Source organism: Nematolebias whitei, chromosome 21 (genome assembly GCF_014905685.2).
Source record: "Nematolebias whitei isolate Nwh7 chromosome 21, NemWhi1, whole genome shotgun sequence".
Classification (NCBI taxonomy): domain Eukaryota; kingdom Metazoa; phylum Chordata; class Actinopteri; order Cyprinodontiformes; family Rivulidae; genus Nematolebias; species Nematolebias whitei.
Genome location: NC_056518.1, coordinates 7672066 through 7690200, shown reverse-complemented (window position 1 = coordinate 7690200; position 18135 = coordinate 7672066). Strand labels below are relative to the sequence as shown.

Sequence of the window (18135 nt, the reverse complement as noted above, 5' to 3'; positions counted from 1 at the left end):
ATATATATATATATATATATATATATATATATATATATATATATATAAACAGCGTCTTTTATATCGGTGAGTTATTTTGATGGAATGGCCGATGTTTAACTTTATAGCCAATATCGGCCGATACTGATACCCTGCTGATAATATCGTGCATCCCTATCAGAAATCATAAGCATATTCAAGCTGCGGTTGTTCTTCTCACCGAGTACAGAACACTTCCCATAATGAACACGGTGCAACAAATAATGGCTTCAAGTTACCTCTCCATTGGCCAGCAACGTGTTCATCCTCTCAAGGAATCCAGAATCCAGCACGTTTGACTCATCCATGATGAAGGCGATCTTCTCATTCTTGCAACCTGAGCGCCGCAGCACTGTACGCAGGTCTTCATCAAAGTCCTCCCCAGTGTATTTCCTGTGCACCTAATAAGACAAAAACAAGAATCGATAAAAAGACATGCAAATGTAGAAATACAAGTAAAAAAAAGACATTTAGCTACAAACCTTGATCTGATAGACACTCAGTCCGTTCATCCAGGCCACAAAGCGAGAAAGTGTCGTCTTTCCTGCTCCGCTGACACCGATCAACAGGAGATGGCCCTGAGGCTGACGGAAAATTCTGCAAAATGAAAAGAATATGAATGTTTGTAACCGACTCTGAATCCTAAACTTTCAGGAATTGATGAACACCACTGCTTACACAAGCTCAGAAGACATTACTTACCGATCAATTCTTAGGACGTGGTCCAGCACTTCATTGAAGAGAACCAAAGGAACATCAAGCTCCTCCTCATAGAAAACCTTCAGACGGGCCTTCACGTAGTCCCTCAGTTCCTCCTGTTCTACTGGGATGTAGTCCTGCACACAAAGCCAAGGCAGTGAATAAAAAGTGGACAAAAAGCTTGAGATGATTTCTCATAATTCAGGAAACAATCACATCTCTAACTCACCTTGGAGAGCCAGTTGCTGTAGAGGATAGGCCTGTTCACAGCCTTCTCCTTATCGATGTTAGGGAAGTGTTTGAGAGCAACGATGTCGATGTTTTCATCTGTCCACCTCCTTTCATCATCACCTACAAGCCTAAAAAACAAACAGAATCATCCCATTTGGTCACTTTTAAAATGGCTACTCAACAAAGGTTCTGAAGAGGCGTTTCACCAACCTATCCTGAAAGAGGCGGAGAGCTTCATGTGCCCAGATGCGAATGAGACCCTCAACAGGTAGAGTCTCAAGTGGGCGCAGGGCCTCAAAGATGCCCCTCACCCAGCGAGTCATCTCTCTTGGAGAGTAGATGTAATGGGGTTGAATGTCCTGGGTAAACCGCTCCTGAGGGCAATTTAAAAAGAAAAGTCAACAAATGGGCGATAATATAAATGACTGCCCACTGAGGCATGTCCTCTACCTGAGACATGGTGTAAAATTCAACCATCGCAGCAGTGAGAGGTTCAGCATAAGTTCGCAGGGATGGGATGAGACGCAACATCGCACGGTTGAAAGTTCCATAAATCTGGGTCAGAGAGGCCGGGCCTGGATAGTCCACGTACACCACGGGAACGTGACGCAGGAACCTGGTGAGAAAACACCACAACTTTTATTTAACATCATTTTTGCTGTTGTAGCATCTCCAGCTAAAACACAACTTTACATCGTCAGGTGATTTTACCTGTGAGTGAGAGGTTTCCTGCCAGGATCAGTGGGAGGATTACAGGCTCCAACAAACTGAATCCTCTCCAGTTTAACCCAAGTCTGGTCTGAAGTGCGATAGAAGCCTCCATGTTCTACCATCTACAAAAACACGAGGATTGAAACATTTGACACGGTTCTCTTTATTAAACCCCAACAGTCAAGAGATGGCCAACTGTGGAAGATCACACCTGTCTGAGGAAGGAGATGACTCTCTGAGTGCCGTACTTGTCCATGTCTGGCAGATTGATCTCATCACAGAACAACACCAGCCACTTGCCCAGCTGGACTGGGGCGAGGACCACACCGTTAGGGGTGCGACGGTACTCGCAGTAATGGTCAAAGGTCTTTAAAAGTAGTTCAGGTGTGGTGGCACTGGAGAAGTTCAGACCAACAACCTGACAGAGGAATATGAGAATTACAGCCATTAATGTCCCTAGTTTTAGTCGAGCTCTGAATAATTTGACAAAATCAAACACGCAACAGGTCCAGTGCAGTAAAACACAAATGTTGAGTTCGGTTCAGTCTCACCTCCATGTCAGGCAAAGCCCTGAGGGCACTGAACAGCGTCATCGTCTTTCCAGAACCAGGGGGTCCACACAGCACTAGTGGTTTGTGCTCTGCTAGCCACGTGTAAAGCAAAGCTTCGTGGCGAACAGTGTCCAGCGTAGGAACGACAACATCTGGGGATGCCACTTTGTGGGTTTCCACTTCAATCTGGGGCACTTTGCCCTGCCAGGACTGCCACTCACCTGAGATGCACACCTAAACAAGTATAAAAACATGTTTATCTTTTTATTTTTACCGATTTTAAATAAAAATAAATCACGAAAAGGGAAGAGGCTGTACCTCATAGTCAATGATGGGTACATTCGGAGCGGAGGGGAGGGGCACGGTGGTTATGCGACGGATGTATTCTCCAAGCTCTGCCCTCATCTTCAATCGTCCGTCACCAGAGAAGGACCAGAGCACGGCGTAGATCAAATACCTCTGTGGGAGGAACAAAAACAAAGATCAGTTTTAAGAACATACAGTACGATCTGTTGATGTAATAAATGAACAATTTTATAGAGAACAGATTATAGACTCCACCTGCATGTATCTCTCCAGCTGGTCGATGGGCATGGGGAAGTCTGGGTGGTTGTTGTTGTACAGAGCCACGTTACGGCAGGCTTGGTGCAGCATGGAGAACAGTGAGCCCAAACAACGCAGGCGGGTGAAGTCCATGATGTGCTCTATCTTTGAAGCGTGCTCCAAGGCCTTGATCACTAGGCCTGTGGAGGTGAAATAGGGCTGCAGGATTGCTGCAGCATCTCTCTGGGTCTAGTTTAAAGACACACAAACATCAGTATAGATCCACGTGTGACAGGTTGTGGTTTGTTTTTAAGCTTTTTGTGCTCCATTAAGGACCTGCAGCATTGGAGAAGCAGTCTCCTCCTCATCCTCGGTGCCTTTCCTATTGCGCTGAGCCTCATCCTCCCCCTCATCCAGTGGGATGCTGCGAAGGCGGTACAGGAAATTGTTGAAGATCATGTCGGTGCTGAGGACATCTTCACTGAACCAGACCATGCCGCAGCGGGACACAGTGGCAAGGGTTGCATATTTCAGGTCTTGCACTTCAAACATCACACGCACCTGAAAAGACCAAAGAACACCAAGATAAATAAACGAGCTCTGCAGCACCAACAGATGTCTGGGTCTAAAGCGCTGTGCTCTCACATTTGGTGGTAAGCTGAGACGCTCTCCGTTTGGCAGAGTGAGCAGCTTGTTGTCATCCAGCACAGAGTTCAGATTTTCAACCCACTCTGGGTCGACGTCACCATCAAAAATGATCCACTGACGCTTCTGCAGTTCACCTCTAACATTGTCAATGATCCTGAAATTTACAAAAAGGTATTAAACAAAAGTTCTTTTTAAAAGTTGTCAAAACTTAACAAGATTTCTTCAATTAATAAACTGGACTTACTTCCGGAGGATGTGAGTGAACAAGCCGTCAGTCCATTCACGGGTATTGGGGTCGAGGGTTCCATAAAGGTGGTCTTTGCTGATGGCCTTGGGGTCAATAATGTGCGCCACGCCCTCAATTCCCTCCAGTCGTTCCAGGGCTTTGAGCAGCACCCTCCATGCCATAGACTTGCCACTGCCAGAAGGCCCCACCATCATCAGACCGTGGTTGATCTGTGTGATCTGGTAGAGCTGGAGCACCTGGACGACGTCCATTAAACATATTTTCATTCAGTTATTTATGAAGTTGTCTCAGAGCACTGTACCAGAAATTTTTAGGTCCCAAGCTTCACTTGAACCCCAAGTTGGAGTAAATCTTACGCACAGAACAAAACATGTCATACCTTCTCCACCCACATGCTACCAACATCGTCACCATCTCCGTAGGTGAGATACATCTCTGTGCAGACCTTCTTGAGCTCCTCCCTTAAGGCCGTCATCTCTCCACGCAGGTACTGAACTCCGGGGAAGACGTCCGACAGCAAGCTGAACAGCAGAGGGATGTCCTCAGCCACCAACTTGGGGACCATGGTCTCACACACACTCTGGATCAGAATCTAAATCAGGTGGAAACAAAGTTACTCGTGTCTGACTCAGAAAACAAAAGTACTACGGTAAATACAACTTGACTTGAGAGTTCATGGTTACCTCCTGCTCAGGAAGGTTCTCGGCGATGTCGTTCTCATCGACGACCTCCCCACGTTCAAGCTTCTCCCTTTTGATTTTCTGAATGCGCTCACGCTTGACATTGCCGGCACTGATGAGCACGCTCTTGAGGGCACGGAGACCAAAGTCATAATGGCTCTGGGATGACAGCTGCTCATCGCACAATCTGAAAATCAAGAGAATATATCAGAGGGGGACAAAAAAAAAAACAACAACCGCATTCTCTAAATGGTTTCATATGCTTCACACTGGAAACACACTTGAAGAAGGGTACGATCTTCTTGGCGAGGATCTCAGCAGTCCGGAAGCCTTGTGAGTACAGCATGACCTGTGCGATGAGCTGACGGTCGGGCTTCGTCATGGCCAAGCTGCGGAACAGCTTCTTCAGGTTGTCGGGCAGGTTGGAACGGCCGGCGTAGCCAGGGTTCATGGTGATGAAGATGGCCATGTCTGGGCTCACCTTCACCTGTTTGTTCAGGAGCTCCGTGGTGATGGGCACACCTGAGACAACACAAAGTCTTTAAGCTGGACAGAGGTATTTTCAGTTTAACATGATGTGGATAACACAGTGAAAAGTAAACATAATGGTCCAATTCAAAACAAAACTGATACGGACTTCAAACATCTTCTCAAGAAAACTTCAGTTTTCAGGCCAGCCTCACACTGAACTATCAGTCGATGTGCTGCTTTTAAGAAGCGCTTAAAGCAGTTTCTCCAAACGTATGAATATTTTGTTGGAAAAAACAACACTGTTACACACTCTTGTCTCTGTTGGGGTTGCTGTGTTCTCTCAGGGCCACCTGGATGTACTGGACCTGCTGGGAGACGGCAGACAGCATTCTCTCTTCCAGACGATTGAACTCGTCAAAGCACCCCCAGGCCCCCACCTGGCACAGACCAACGAAGATACGGCCCATAGCCTGAAAAAGGAAACATTTAAATATTTAAAACTGTACATTAATCGGTGAAAAAGGATTATAATTAATGTTTTAAGGCTTGTGAAGATAAACGTCTACAGCCGTACCTGGAAGTCGAAGGTTTCGTCACAGTTGAAGACCAGCACGAAGCGGCCAAGCTGGTGACCGAGGGCTTTCACCGACTCTGTCTTTCCGGTGCCAGCAGGACCTGAAGGCAGTTCACACTGAGTCATTTAACATGCAACACTTTTAAACAAATGTATTTATTTAAAATACTCTATTCAAAAGATTACTCTATTCAACTTCCATACCAAATGGTGATCCTCCCAGTCGAGCCTCCAGAGCTTGGGTCATGGTGAGATAGCAGCGGTCTGTCAGCGGAGTCTGGACGAGTTTGTCCTGAACACCCAAGTACTCGAAGCCGTAGTTGAACTTGGCGTTCGCCATCTGAATGGACAGCTGCTGCAGGACGTCCGTCTGCTTGGGGTCAAAGTAGAAGCGCATCTGGCTGAGCCACTCAAAGGACTTGGGGTTGTCGATCTTGTTCCTGATTAAAGTCCGGGTCACGTCACGCTGGTGCACCAACTCCGTGATCTAAGAACGGACAGCAAGAAAATCCAAGACAGTTCATCACAGAAAACATTAATTTAGACGATGAGATGCTCCAATAACTTGCATCTTCAATAGTTTTATAATAAACGCAAACCATTACTAGTCGATAAACGATACTAACCAGGTGTTCCAGTTTCCTCCGTCGGAGTGGAGGTTGCTCCATCAGGACGGTGTCAGCCAACACGTTGAGAGTGGCCTCCACATTTGACAGCACTCCTTGCATGGGTGACATGTCCCCACCACCGGAGACGGTGGTCAAAGCTGACTCGACGTTCTCAGACCAGGCAATCTGGGCGGACAAGACCACCAGCTGGGCCTGTAGAACAAAGACAGTAATAAAGTGAAATAACAACAGAAGCACATTTCCGTGTTTGTAATCATGTAAATCATCATTTGATTGGTGCCAACCTGGTAACAATCAATCCAGTTGATGTACTGGTTCAGGTCGATGGCGGTGCCCTTGTTGAAGGCTGTGACCTCAGTGACCGACTCAGCCAGCAGCTTGGCCAGCGTCACCCTCATCTCCTTCTCCACCAGTGTGAGCCATTCGTTGATCTTTGGGTGCTGTGTGATGGAGACTGGGGTCTTGTAGAGCACCTCCTCTCCCTCACGGGAGGAGATTCCCAGCACCTCGGTGTTGTCCTCATTCAGCAAGATGCTGGAGACACCAGCAAACATTTTCTTGAAGTGCTTCTGGAGTTTGGCCACATTCTTGCTGTTGCCAATGATCTCCAGCAAGTCCTCGTCTCCCACAAAGTAGAACCTGTCAACAGAAATTGATGTTAGGCCTGTCACGATAACAAATTTTGCTGGGCAATTAATTGTCTTAGAAATTACTGCGATAAACGATAATATTGTTAGAAATTTGACAATAATTAGTAATTATTGTCAAATTTAAGAAGACGTGTTTGTTGTTTTGTGTGTAGTACCATTTTTTGACCACAGGACGTCAGTATAAGACTGTTTGAACCGAAGGATGGATAGTGAGGGAGCAAGAAGCGTCTTTATGAAAAAAGGTAGGGAGGCCCCTTGACGTGACATGGGCTGTCTCTCCTTCCTGTTTTATGGTTCTAAAAATGGCGGACGCTCGGTGTGGTTTGAGCTCTTTAGCATAGCATTTTTCACACAAAGATTTTAATTAAAAAAAAAATAAAAAAATTAGTAAACAAGTTCTCAGCTTCTTTTTACACAGAAAAACAAACTTTTTACACAAAAGCATGGGTTTCAACCGTGAATTTTGGAGCTTGGAGGTTTATCATGTGATTAATTGATTTATTGTTTATCGTGACAAGCCTAATTGATGTACTTGAACGTTTGAATCAGCACAACTTAAATCTTAAAACCTGTTTCTTAGTATTCAACATCATTACTGACATGTTAATTTAAATATGAGCGTGCAGTCAAATAATACACCTGGGACTTTTTCTTACCTTGGGAATGACGATCTCTCCCTCTCCAGGTATTCTCCAAGAGCTTTTTGGATTTTTCCCAGGAGGTCAGCCAGTCGCTCCAGGGATCTCTGCACTCCCTGAATGTTCAGCACATCCATCACCAAAGGAGACTTGGTCACCTTCTTCATCAGAGCCAGAAACTCTGTGCTGATGCTGCAGATGGAGACAGACAACACTTCAGTGAATGGACAGAATGCATTAACACAACATGACCATTTTGGAGATTAACATTTATTAGAAGTCGCTATTGTTCCGATATAATTTGTGGCATTTTCTTCATATGAATTTGACTTTGCTCAGTTCACCTCTGGAACCTCTGGGTTTCTACCGGCAGCAGATGTTTAATGTCAGCACTGCCGGTGAAGATGCCTTCCAGATAAACCCAGCGACGCTGAACGTCAATCCAAACGTCAAAGAGGGCCATGATCCGGTTGAGTTTATCTTCCCAGCTCAGGGCATCTTCCTCAAAAACCTGAGAGGTGGTAGAAAAGAGAAGAAAATAGATTTAAAACAGCTCAGAACATCAGCTTAACAAACCATACTTAAATGTATTCACCTTGTAGTAAGGGGACAGCTTCATGGCAGAGACGCTGTTGATGTGTTCCTTGACTTTGTTGAAGAGGTCATCCCAGCCTCTGATCAGACGGCACTTGTTTTGGTAGTTCACCAAGTCAAGTTCATAGGAGTTCCACACTTCACGAATCTGGAAAAATCGCAACATTTAGGTAATTCACTCACTGAAAGCTGCTGATGTCCAGAAATAAGCTCCTCTGCTCCTGTGAACTCCTCGTCTTCACCTGTTTAAGGAACTCCTCCAAAGCCATCTCTCCTTGTGCTACCAGGAGGACATCTTTCACCACCATCTCATTCTTCTGCAGATCCACATCCCAGATCTGTCCCAGGGTCAGCTCTGACAGGACCCAGTTCACATGTAGACGCTTCATCAACTGCTTCCAGTGGCGATCCTTCAGAGCCTCTGATTTAAGCTCGATCACCAGCATGTTGACCTGGAGGGAGATACATAAAGGATGGTGAATAACGTCCTCCCATTTAGGTCAAAATGTGCATTTAGTGGGAACAGCTAGTGCCGACCTTCAGGTATCCCTTCAGCAGCCTCTGAACATACTCATAGGATGCATATTGTCTCAGTCTTGCTTGGAAGTTCTTCAGCTGGTTCAGAAGAGCGTCCAGATTTTGGCGAAGCTGCGTACACAAGATACAGATGAAGTTCGTGCAGTCAGGGCATCAGGGACAACTGCTTTCACGTTTGGTTGTGGTACCTTGCGAGGCTGCACAGAAACCCATGGCTGCTCCTTCATTTGGTCGATCTGTTCCCACACCTTTGACAGCTCAGACCACACCTCTTTCAGGTCATGCAGCTCCTCCAGGGCCACCTGATACCAAAAACATGCCGAAAAACAAACATTTAGAATTAGGTTAAAAACAAGAAGGGAACAAGTAGGAGGTACAGCTTCATCAGAAGTGTTTTCAAAGCATGCAGACGTTACCTGCACTCTCTCTTCACTCCCACTGAGTAGACCAGTATCAGTGAGCTCCAGGGCCTCTTTGGCACGAGCACACTTCTCTCGTTCAACCTTCAGCCGGCTGAAGTTGCCTTCATAGATTGTCAGAGATTGAAGAGCCTCCTCTGGACGAAGGTTACCCTACAGAGCCAAAGTGTGAAACAATTAAACATGATTTGATTTCCCTCGTGTTGTCGTTTAGAGAAAAGATCTGCTCACAGCAACAGGCTTGGTCTTCTCCCAGTCGTTAAGCAGGTCCGTTGTACGGTTCTCCACAGCTTTGTCCTCTTGGACAATCTTCATCTGAAGGTTGGCCACTTGCTGCTGGATGGCCGTGTCTTTGCGCTTCATGATGTCACTGAACGCACCCCACTCACCTTCGATGTTGTCAATGTAGAGCCAAGATGGAGGGAACTGGAATCTTTGCTTCTCCAGCAAACGCTGTCCGTTTCTGAACATCTACAAGTGAGATGGTGAGAACACGTTAGAGCTTTGTTTTTAAATTTTAAATAAAAAAGTAGAAGTGGACACCAACTGATTACTTACCTCCACATTCTTCTCAAACTGTTTAATCTTGCGCTTCAGGGTCTGGACATACGTTATGAACTCAACAGCATCCGAGGTGCTAGCTGTGTCCACCGAATGTTGTTCAAGATCTTGTCGAGACTGATGAGGAACACAGAACAGGAGATTTTTATTTTCTCCAGCATCAATGCTGCACTTTAACTTGCTCTCTCTTTTTTAGATCCTAATGTACCTTGGAGATCTGAGCGTGGAAGTCCTGCATGTTTTGGCCGAGCATCTGACCAAACTTGCTCAGAACTTCTTTGTGCCAGGAGTCATATTTCAAGTTCACCTTAGACTGGACCTGATGACACGAGCAAATACAAATATAACATGGTTTTAAAAACAAATACAGACTTGAAGGAAATATCACTTCATTCTAAAAATGGGAGGGAAAAAAAAAACCTACTTTGAACTACATTTTAATTTGTTAGACAAAAGTAGGAATGTGCGATACATGCGGTGCACGGTAGAAACGATAGACGTTTAGCCTACGATAGAGATCTGTCTTCTACCGGCTAACCGCAGTAATGCGGTGTCTGATGTAAAATCAGACTTGTCAGATTTAATAGTTTCATTTTGTTGAGTTGAAAACTGTGTAAATGGTGTTAAAGTCTGTTTTCTTCTAGAGCTAAGTAGCGAAGCTACATGCTAACCTCGGCCGGCTTGCTGTACTCTTGCTGTATTTGGATATGCAAGCGCAAAACGCTGTGTTCCATCGAAAGTTAAAGTAAGCATTGGTCAGCTTTAGAAAGTGTATTTTTGCTAAATAAAAAGGGTTAAACCTGCTCTCTGATCTATGAAAAGAACGCTGTGTTGTGTGATTTTACTGCGAGACTCTCTCTGGTCAAAACTACAGAGGAAACTGGTCGCCATTTTGTGTCAGCTCTCCTTAAAGCAGAAGGAGACGTCCACTTGAGGAATCCCTCCTCCTTTGCTTTTGAAGCCAAACCTTCGTCTGTCAGAAACTGACCAACTGGACAGGTGGAGACTGCACCAGGATAATTTTCCAAGAATGGCCAAGAAATACCTTTGTATTCCAGCCATGAATGCTCCTTCAGAAAGGGCATGCAGCGTTAGTGGCAACATGGTTTCATGCCACTGGTCTCTGTTAAAGCCAGAGACTGTGGACAAGCTGGTGTTCTTGGCCAACAATCTTTAGACTCTAATAAATGACAGCGAGATTTTGAATTTGAGTTTTGTTAAGTGCTTCAGTGTAAAATGCTGCTCTGTTGCTGTTCATTACTTAAGTGAGAATACTGGAAACTGTTAAGAGTTAACAACATTCTTTTGTTTAAAACTTATGGCTAAAACTACATTTGATATCTTTTGCACTGTTTTGCACTACAAGAAAGAAGCCCAATACTTGATTTGTTTATTATGTAACAGATGGCACCACAGGGTGTCACAATTTCCCTGTGGTCTAAGCCTCTATAAAAGGGAAGTTGGCAGTGTTGATGGGAGGGTGCAGTTTCCTGTGAGTGGCCAGGTGTGTGCTGGGTTCACGCATGCTGTGGTGCATGTGATTGCGGTAGGTTTGTGTTTAAAGGTATTGATTGTTTTTAAACAGTTGATTTATTCTGACGTGTGATATTTTTACAACAGGACCACACAGTTTTAACAAGAGGAGATTGAAGCGGGACTGCCTGGGCGTGGGGTGGTTCGACGCCACAGGTAAGCTTGTGAGTTTCTGGGTTTTTTAATTGTATTATGCGGTTTTGTTGATATTTTTATTTTGTCTGGTAGGGCCACACTTGTCGGCACTTTTCTGGATTTGCAGTGACTGGGTGTTGGCTTATTAGACGCTACAGGTGCGCAGTGATTTTTTAATTGTTTTTAAGAGACTGATTTGATTAAAATGATTGTATTTAGTAATCTCGTGTCTCGTGTTTTTACAGTTTATCACAGTTTCCTGCTGTCCTTCTTAAGAGTTTTGTTTTTTCTTTTGTTAGTCCGCCCAGTTTTTTGATTGTGTTTTTTTCTCTTTAGTGCATGTGAGGGCGACTAACAGCATTAAGTATCCTGTGTCACTGGGTCACTTCCTAAGAATTAATATTTTTATGATGCTGTTAACTTTAAACCTGAAACCCGATCCTGTTCGGATTATTACCGTTGGTGTTTCAGATTAAATGCATTATATGGGTTGCAGTGAACGGTTGCAGTGTTATGAGTGTTTGTCCGCCTAAAATGGTGTTTCAAGTTCACGTTGAATATTTAGTTAGCCACATATGGATAAAAGTTTAAAGGGAAACCCCTTATTTATGTTAAAATAAATATTATTGTAAACCACATTTATTTTCTGTGTTTATTATTTCCTGCCTTTTACGAGTCATAATTATTTAAACTCTCTGGACCTAGTGGTGGAATTTTCTTAATTGAGATTATTTTGTGGTATAGCAGTTTTCAAAATAAGTGCTGGCAAAATAACACCCTATGCTTTTTTCATTCCTTATTGCAAGTTTTATACCAAAAACATATGATATATATATATCGTTACCACCACCCATCAAACAAATATTATGATAGGAATTTTATGCCATATCGCACATCCCTAGACAAAAAGTAATTTTAAGTTTCTCCCAGAGAAAATAAACCTCGTTTTAAAGATGTGAATCTTTACCTTGCCGTAATCAATGATGACGGGTCCAAATTCTTTGCGAGTCTCAGCGTTGTCAAAAGTTCCACGTGCTTTGCGGATCTGGACCAGCAGGGCCTGCCATTTGGTGAGGTCCTCACCAAGACGATTGTAGATGTTTTCAGCTTGCATGTCCCACAGACACTGGTACTGCAGCCACACCTGGACACGGGAACCAAAGACCGGAGCAGTTTTGTTCAGTCAGCAGCTGTTGGTGTGCAACACGTTTTCATTGTGTGGTACATGCAGGCTCTCACCTTGACGTACTGCTCCACCTCACTGACAATGTCCCCCACTGCACTGTAGGCTTCCTCCAAGGCTGCAGGACCATCTGGCATCCTGGTCAGAGTGTTGCGGTAGAACTTCTCCTCCTCTGAAAGCTCATAGTGGACGCCCACCTGGTGAGAAGAGATGAATGGGTTTAGATCAGACCACAAAGGTACAAAAGGAAACTGCAACCAAACATACGAGCAAAACCATGTTCAGGAACTTGTTCTGAACAGTTTGACCGACACCTCAAAGATTCCCCAGTGACACCCACAACGGTCTTCACCTGGTATCTCTGGCTCTGGATCCTGGGCAAGAAAAGGATGATGTTCTCCCAGGCAAACATCTCTTGGTAGAGTTTGTGGCGGCAGTCTTCGATTGGTGGATTCAAATAGATCACCTGGTTGGTAATCCTCAGCTCGTGGACAACGTTCTAGAAAAACAACAACAAAATAAAAACATCTGGTGTGCTAACAGATGTTTCTCTGCATCCAGAGATGCACCAACATTTAACTTTAAACCTGACATGAAGCAGCAGCGTAACTAATACAACAGTCACCTTGATCTTCGGCTCTCCTCCAGGTTTGTGACCGGCTTGTGGAGCCTCTGTGTCCATGTCCACATCAGCTTTGTCTTCCGCTTGTCCACGAAGCACCTGGGTCCAAGCCTTCAGACCAGCCTGAAGTCGCACTCCCAGGATGCGTTCAATCTAACACCAAAATGTAGTTTAGTAGCACGCACGACGCTCCTGACAGGAGAAAACAGAAGCTGCTGCGTCCTCAGCCTTTTTATTTTGACCTACGTACCTCAATGTCCAGCTTATTGACCCAAATGGGTAAGTTGGAGTAAGAGTGCAGATTGAGGTCATCCACAGCTTTCTGGACACGGCTGAGGATGTCGGAGAAGGTCTTCTGGTCAAACATGCAAGTATCAAGAGAGCGGACCTCCAGATCTATTTTCTCTTCGATCAGCAAGAGGTCGTCAACCTAAAAAATTAAAAATACACATTTTAAAAATGAGCAGCAGAAACACTGAAAACACGTTTGACATATTTGATTAAATGAGTGACTCCTTTATACTGCAAGTAAACAACTAAAGTATGACCCTGACCTTCTCCTGGAAGTTGAAGACGGTCTCTGCCAGCCTCTGGACGTACGGGTCCAGCTTGTAGGACTCCCAGACCAGAGTGATGCCCTCAGTGATGAGAGCCTGAACCTCTTTCTTCAGCCCAGCCACCAGCAGAGAGATGGAGGACCGCTCCTCCACTTTCTCACACGTACGCTCATACGTGCGCACGCTCTCGATCAAAGAAATGGCAAACGGGTACAGCTGATTGGCCTGGTGGGCTTTGTTGACGATGGCCAAAGGAACGCGGAAGCTCAGCCACTTGAGGTTGCGGACTTCTTTGGATAAGGTGATGATTTCTGGGAGGAAGTTGACTTTGAGTTTGAGCATGTTTCCTGTCCTTCCACGTGCACGAGTGTTCTCAATGGTGAAGATCCGGCCAGATACACCGAGGTTACGCTGCTGCACCTGGTTTACGAAAGAAAAGCAAAACATGAGACGTTTTCAAGACGTCGAAAAATATAATTTATAAAAACAACATTTCTTTGTACCTTGCGAGCCCAGTCATCAAATATCTCTTGAGTGTTCAGCTTAGCTCTGAAGCTATCCCCGTCCTGTTTTAGCTTCAGCCCCTCCACGTGGTTTTCCCAGCCCTTTCCTAAAACGTCCTCCACCCTCTTCATGTACGCGGTCAGCTGACGGTCAATCTGTTTGGCCCAGATGATGGAGCCAGACACAGGCGGCAGGTCCCGCACGTGGCTCATCTTACAGGCCTGGCTTTGAGGGTACTGGACTTTGAACTTGTCGTGCAGAGACTCGATGTCATCTTTCACGCGCTGAATGAGCTGCGTCTGGTACTCTCGAATAGCACCACGGATGTGGGGGCGCACAAAGAGCGCGTTGAAGCGGGAGAAGATGCGGAACATCTCGTTGGCGTTCTTGGCTGTTCCCAGCTGGTCACGCAGGCGGGCAGTGATCCGGGTCTCCACGCGATCGATGCGCTCATCGTAGCGCTTCATGGCAGCTTCCCAGGCCTCCATGCCTTCCTTAGACACGTCCAAGCCATCCACCTCTTTCACGTTCTCATATGCAAGGTTGACCTCTTCAATAGCGTTGGCATCAGCGGCATCAAAGAGAACTCCTGCTACCTTCATATCTTCAGGCTCAACTGGCTCTCCAGCAGTGTGTTGCGGCACTGCAGAAACCTGGGAGAAAAGGAGTTAATTTAGTTTTGTGTTTTAACTAAAGGAAGGAATATCCAAATAATAAATGGTTCAAATGGAATCCTTGCAGATGCTGCAGGTAGTTCACCTGAGGCCTCAGCACACGAACGATGACGGCCCTCAGCTGTTCGTGTTGCCTTCTGAAACGCCTCATGTGGTCCAGCCTGGACTGGAGCTTCCTGTGAGCAGGGCTCAGGCGCCACACCATCTTCAGGTTCTCCTCCCTTTTCCTCTTCACAATATCCCTCAGAAGCACCTGCAACTTCTCATACTCGTCCTCCCAGGTCTGGAACACCTCAAAGCAAGCCACCATCACCTGCAAACAGAAGATTTATGGACATTTGAAGAAAATTGTTGATCATTTTTTGGGCTTTGGGGAAAGAAAACCATTAGCTGCATCCATACGAACCTTTTCAAATTCTTCATAAGCAACATGCATGAGCTTTCTGGTGCCCAACACCTTGAGAAGCTGGGAACTCAAGTCCCTGGAGATGGCCTCCACTAGACGGAGCGCTCTCTGGATGGGATACTTGGTATTCCTTATTTTTTTCAGGTGAGTAAAAATGGCTATGAGGGCTTGACGAATCTTATCAAGCTCTGAGGCAGACAGCAGGTCATTGAGAGGGAAGTCCTTCATCAGAGGGTTGTAGTCGTTCACCGTTTCCACAGCCTGTTTCAGACCTGTGAGGGGATGGAAAGGTCTATTCAATCAAACTTAAACTTGTGACAGAAAAGAAGGAAGGTCTTAAATTAACAGCTCGTCACTCACCAGTGTCTGTGTCGAAGCTGACAGTAGCATGGAAACGTTTGCCATGTTTGAGGATGTCCAGAGTCAGCAGAACCTCAGGGCTTTCCCTCTTCTCCTGGATTCTGTTCAGGGCTCTTTCCAAATTCAGCCAAAAACTGATCTCCTGCAGGGCCGTGCCCGAGGCCGGGTCACGGTCAAGCTTGGTCACCTGGCAGGGTGCAAAGAACGAACATGACGCTTGTTTTTACATTTCTTCACTTTAATGTCTCTACCTAAAGGCATCTCTTGTGTCTTAGACAAAAATAAGCAAATGTCCTCACTTTCTGGATCTCCCTGATCCAGCGGTTCACGCCAGACTGCAGCTGGTTCAGGAATGTTGGGTCTTCAACTTTGTCCCCAAAGTCAGTGACCTTGGGCTTCTCTGCACGCTCATGGCACTGCTTGGTGATGTTGGTGATGATGGGGTGGATGAGCAGGCTGATCTCAGGAATCTCAATGTTCTGCTGCAGGTGGAGCAGGCCCATCTCCAGCTCCGCAATCTTTTTCTCAACAGAGGGAGCCATCTTGTCCCCATCTCTGTAGGGTTTGACAGGACGTTTATATTCCCCGCACAGTTTAATATTCACTTCTAAATGCCAAGAGTCACGTGAATCACAATTAGGAGAACATTACCTATCGGCTTTGCCAGACTCGCGGATGTAGGACTTGAAGAAAGGAGCGACTGCGTTGCTGATGAAAGAATGGAGAGTCTCGTAGGGAGAATCCTCACTAAGGGTCAGCACGCGAACTTGAGTTGATATGGGCTTGTCTGCGTCGATGACACCTGTCCTCTTGATCAAAGCCAAGCTGCAGACGTTACAGGGAGAAGGGTTTGGAGAATAACAGCAATTTTAGGGCAGATGTGCTAAAAGAAATACATTTTGTTTTCCAGCTTATTTACCGTATTTTTCAGACTATAAGACGCACTGGATTACAAGGAAACAAGTTAATTTTAACAGATTTGTTTTTAGCACCATGTACCACATAAAATTGTTTCGAGGTCAGTGAGCACAACCAGAATTAATACGTACGGCACACCGGATTATAAGGCTCACTGTCGATTTTTGAGAAAACTAAAGGATTTTAAATGTGCCTTAGAGTTAAAAAAAATATGGTAATTAAAAAAAATACATCTTTCAGTGAACTAAAACAGAGTTTACCTATTGGACTTGATCCCATAGTGTATGTCGATGCTGATGTTGTAGGTGATGGACTCCTTCTCCTCCTCTCCTTCATCGCCAACATCCTCTGCACGAGGAACAAAGTTAAATTTCTAACTGAACGGTCATTGCACACCCAGACTGGACTCAATACTGTTGGTGCGACTTGCAAATAAATTCAGACGTCTAAAACCAGAGCACTTTGCATCATGGATGTTGTGGTTCTAAAGCAGAATGAGGAGGTGACTGTGGGCACGGATCCAACACCTGCAGGCTCAGGCTGGCTGCTGATGTGCACCATCACAGGACCCTCAGGAAGTAACTCCTCACAATCTGAACTGAACACATCAGCCTGAAGGAAGTGCAGTATAATGCGTCTATTGACAAACTGGTTCACATGATAAAAGCCCAGTAAGGTGCACACAATCTGACTTGTAGTGGGAACAAAGACTCATTGTTTTAGAGCAGCAAGGACTTTGAAACATTTTGAATTAGAGCATTTGTTGATTCGTATTTGTTCAGTAAACCTGACAGTTATCAATCGAGCATAATGAGCAGCATTTAATAAATACAAATGACATGTTATATGACATGCATATGTCATAACTTCCTGAAGGGGTTCGAGGTCCATTGGACCGCCCCACCCACTGTGGCGTAGTTGTTGCAACTGATTTAAATGTGTTCTTGTTGCAAAGTGTTTCTTAAACTCGTTTAATCTGAACATCTGGTTGAATAACTCGCTGCACAGTGCATGCCCAGCTAAACAAGTTAATTCATCGCTCCTCCCAGAGTTTGACAGAATATCTGACAGGCATTTCTTTGAATTTTAACTTAATGTACCTTTGAGAGCACTTCTCTCAACCAAGATACTCTGAACCTGGGAATCGGCCAAAAACTTCCTCATCTGCTCCACGGAGCTCTTCTCCTCCAGGGCGGTTTCCAGCGAGGCCGGGGCCTCGCCGCCATCTTCCAAGAGCAGCGGGACCAGTTTCCGGAGGTGCTTCTGCAGCACCGAGGCATCCGCCACCGTCTGAACGGCCGAAACCTCCATAGTGCCGGAGCCTTCCTCCGTGCCGCCGCCGTCCGACATTTTTATGAAATCAACGGTGGACACAGGCTGGAAGGTGAACAAAGAAACGACGGAGACGAAGCCGGGTAGACAGCTCTGTAGCAGGGCTGTCTACCACCGAGGCTGTGACAGACGCATTTATATGCGCAAAGGATTGTGGTCCTTGTAGTTCGATGGATAAGTGACTCAAAAGACTTCGTTGAAGAAAGACTACAACACCCAAAATGCTGTTAAAATAATTGTTTTTGCCCGCTAGAGGGAGGGAGGGTGTAGTGTGTATCTATGTGTCCAATGATGCAGCAATTTTGATGCTTTAAAAAAAAAACTGATTTATGGTTTGTAGATGACGTCGTTTTTCACATGTCATTGTGTTTTGTGAAAAGTTTACAGCTTGTCACAATTTGACACTCACATAAGAAGTTAGTTTTGCAGACAAGGCTCATAAAAATCTTTGCAGGTTTATTGACATGTTTATTTCTTGCATGTTTATATATACTCAGTGATGGACAGTAA

General features: G+C 45.2%; 1 protein-coding gene across 2 annotated transcripts in view; it reads right to left on the bottom strand.

Annotated features, from left to right (window-relative positions):
• dync1h1 (dynein, cytoplasmic 1, heavy chain 1) overlaps positions 1-17764 on the bottom strand; it is a 32263-nt gene extending 14499 nt beyond the window's left edge. For both annotated transcript variants that reach the window (XM_037695484.1, XM_037695485.1), the window contains exons 1-46: positions 17394-17764; positions 16554-16641; positions 16027-16200; positions 15675-15930; positions 15376-15562; positions 15016-15287; positions 14695-14922; positions 13935-14588; positions 13429-13851; positions 13125-13304; positions 12878-13027; positions 12605-12751; positions 12309-12449; positions 12037-12213; positions 9610-9720; positions 9399-9518; positions 9072-9311; positions 8838-8993; positions 8610-8723; positions 8422-8532; positions 8127-8336; positions 7886-8032; positions 7635-7801; positions 7309-7482; positions 6287-6641; positions 6000-6194; positions 5578-5860; positions 5374-5474; positions 5110-5269; positions 4610-4850; positions 4332-4515; positions 4028-4240; positions 3646-3884; positions 3399-3555; positions 3090-3314; positions 2772-3002; positions 2529-2669; positions 2211-2444; positions 1871-2077; positions 1660-1781; positions 1399-1564; positions 1159-1322; positions 947-1076; positions 721-854; positions 501-615; positions 258-419 (exon numbers count right to left, since the gene is read on the bottom strand). In XM_037695484.1, the coding sequence (XP_037551412.1) occupies positions 258-419; positions 501-615; positions 721-854; positions 947-1076; positions 1159-1322; positions 1399-1564; positions 1660-1781; positions 1871-2077; positions 2211-2444; positions 2529-2669; positions 2772-3002; positions 3090-3314; positions 3399-3555; positions 3646-3884; positions 4028-4240; positions 4332-4515; positions 4610-4850; positions 5110-5269; positions 5374-5474; positions 5578-5860; positions 6000-6194; positions 6287-6641; positions 7309-7482; positions 7635-7801; positions 7886-8032; positions 8127-8336; positions 8422-8532; positions 8610-8723; positions 8838-8993; positions 9072-9311; positions 9399-9518; positions 9610-9720; positions 12037-12213; positions 12309-12449; positions 12605-12751; positions 12878-13027; positions 13125-13304; positions 13429-13851; positions 13935-14588; positions 14695-14922; positions 15016-15287; positions 15376-15562; positions 15675-15930; positions 16027-16200; positions 16554-16641; positions 17394-17643 (9036 nt within the window). In that variant the 5' untranslated portion in view covers positions 17644-17764. The remainder of the gene's footprint in view (positions 1-257; positions 420-500; positions 616-720; positions 855-946; positions 1077-1158; positions 1323-1398; positions 1565-1659; positions 1782-1870; positions 2078-2210; positions 2445-2528; positions 2670-2771; positions 3003-3089; positions 3315-3398; positions 3556-3645; positions 3885-4027; positions 4241-4331; positions 4516-4609; positions 4851-5109; positions 5270-5373; positions 5475-5577; positions 5861-5999; positions 6195-6286; positions 6642-7308; positions 7483-7634; positions 7802-7885; positions 8033-8126; positions 8337-8421; positions 8533-8609; positions 8724-8837; positions 8994-9071; positions 9312-9398; positions 9519-9609; positions 9721-12036; positions 12214-12308; positions 12450-12604; positions 12752-12877; positions 13028-13124; positions 13305-13428; positions 13852-13934; positions 14589-14694; positions 14923-15015; positions 15288-15375; positions 15563-15674; positions 15931-16026; positions 16201-16553; positions 16642-17393) is intronic.
• Positions 17765-18135: the final 371 nt, after the last annotated feature.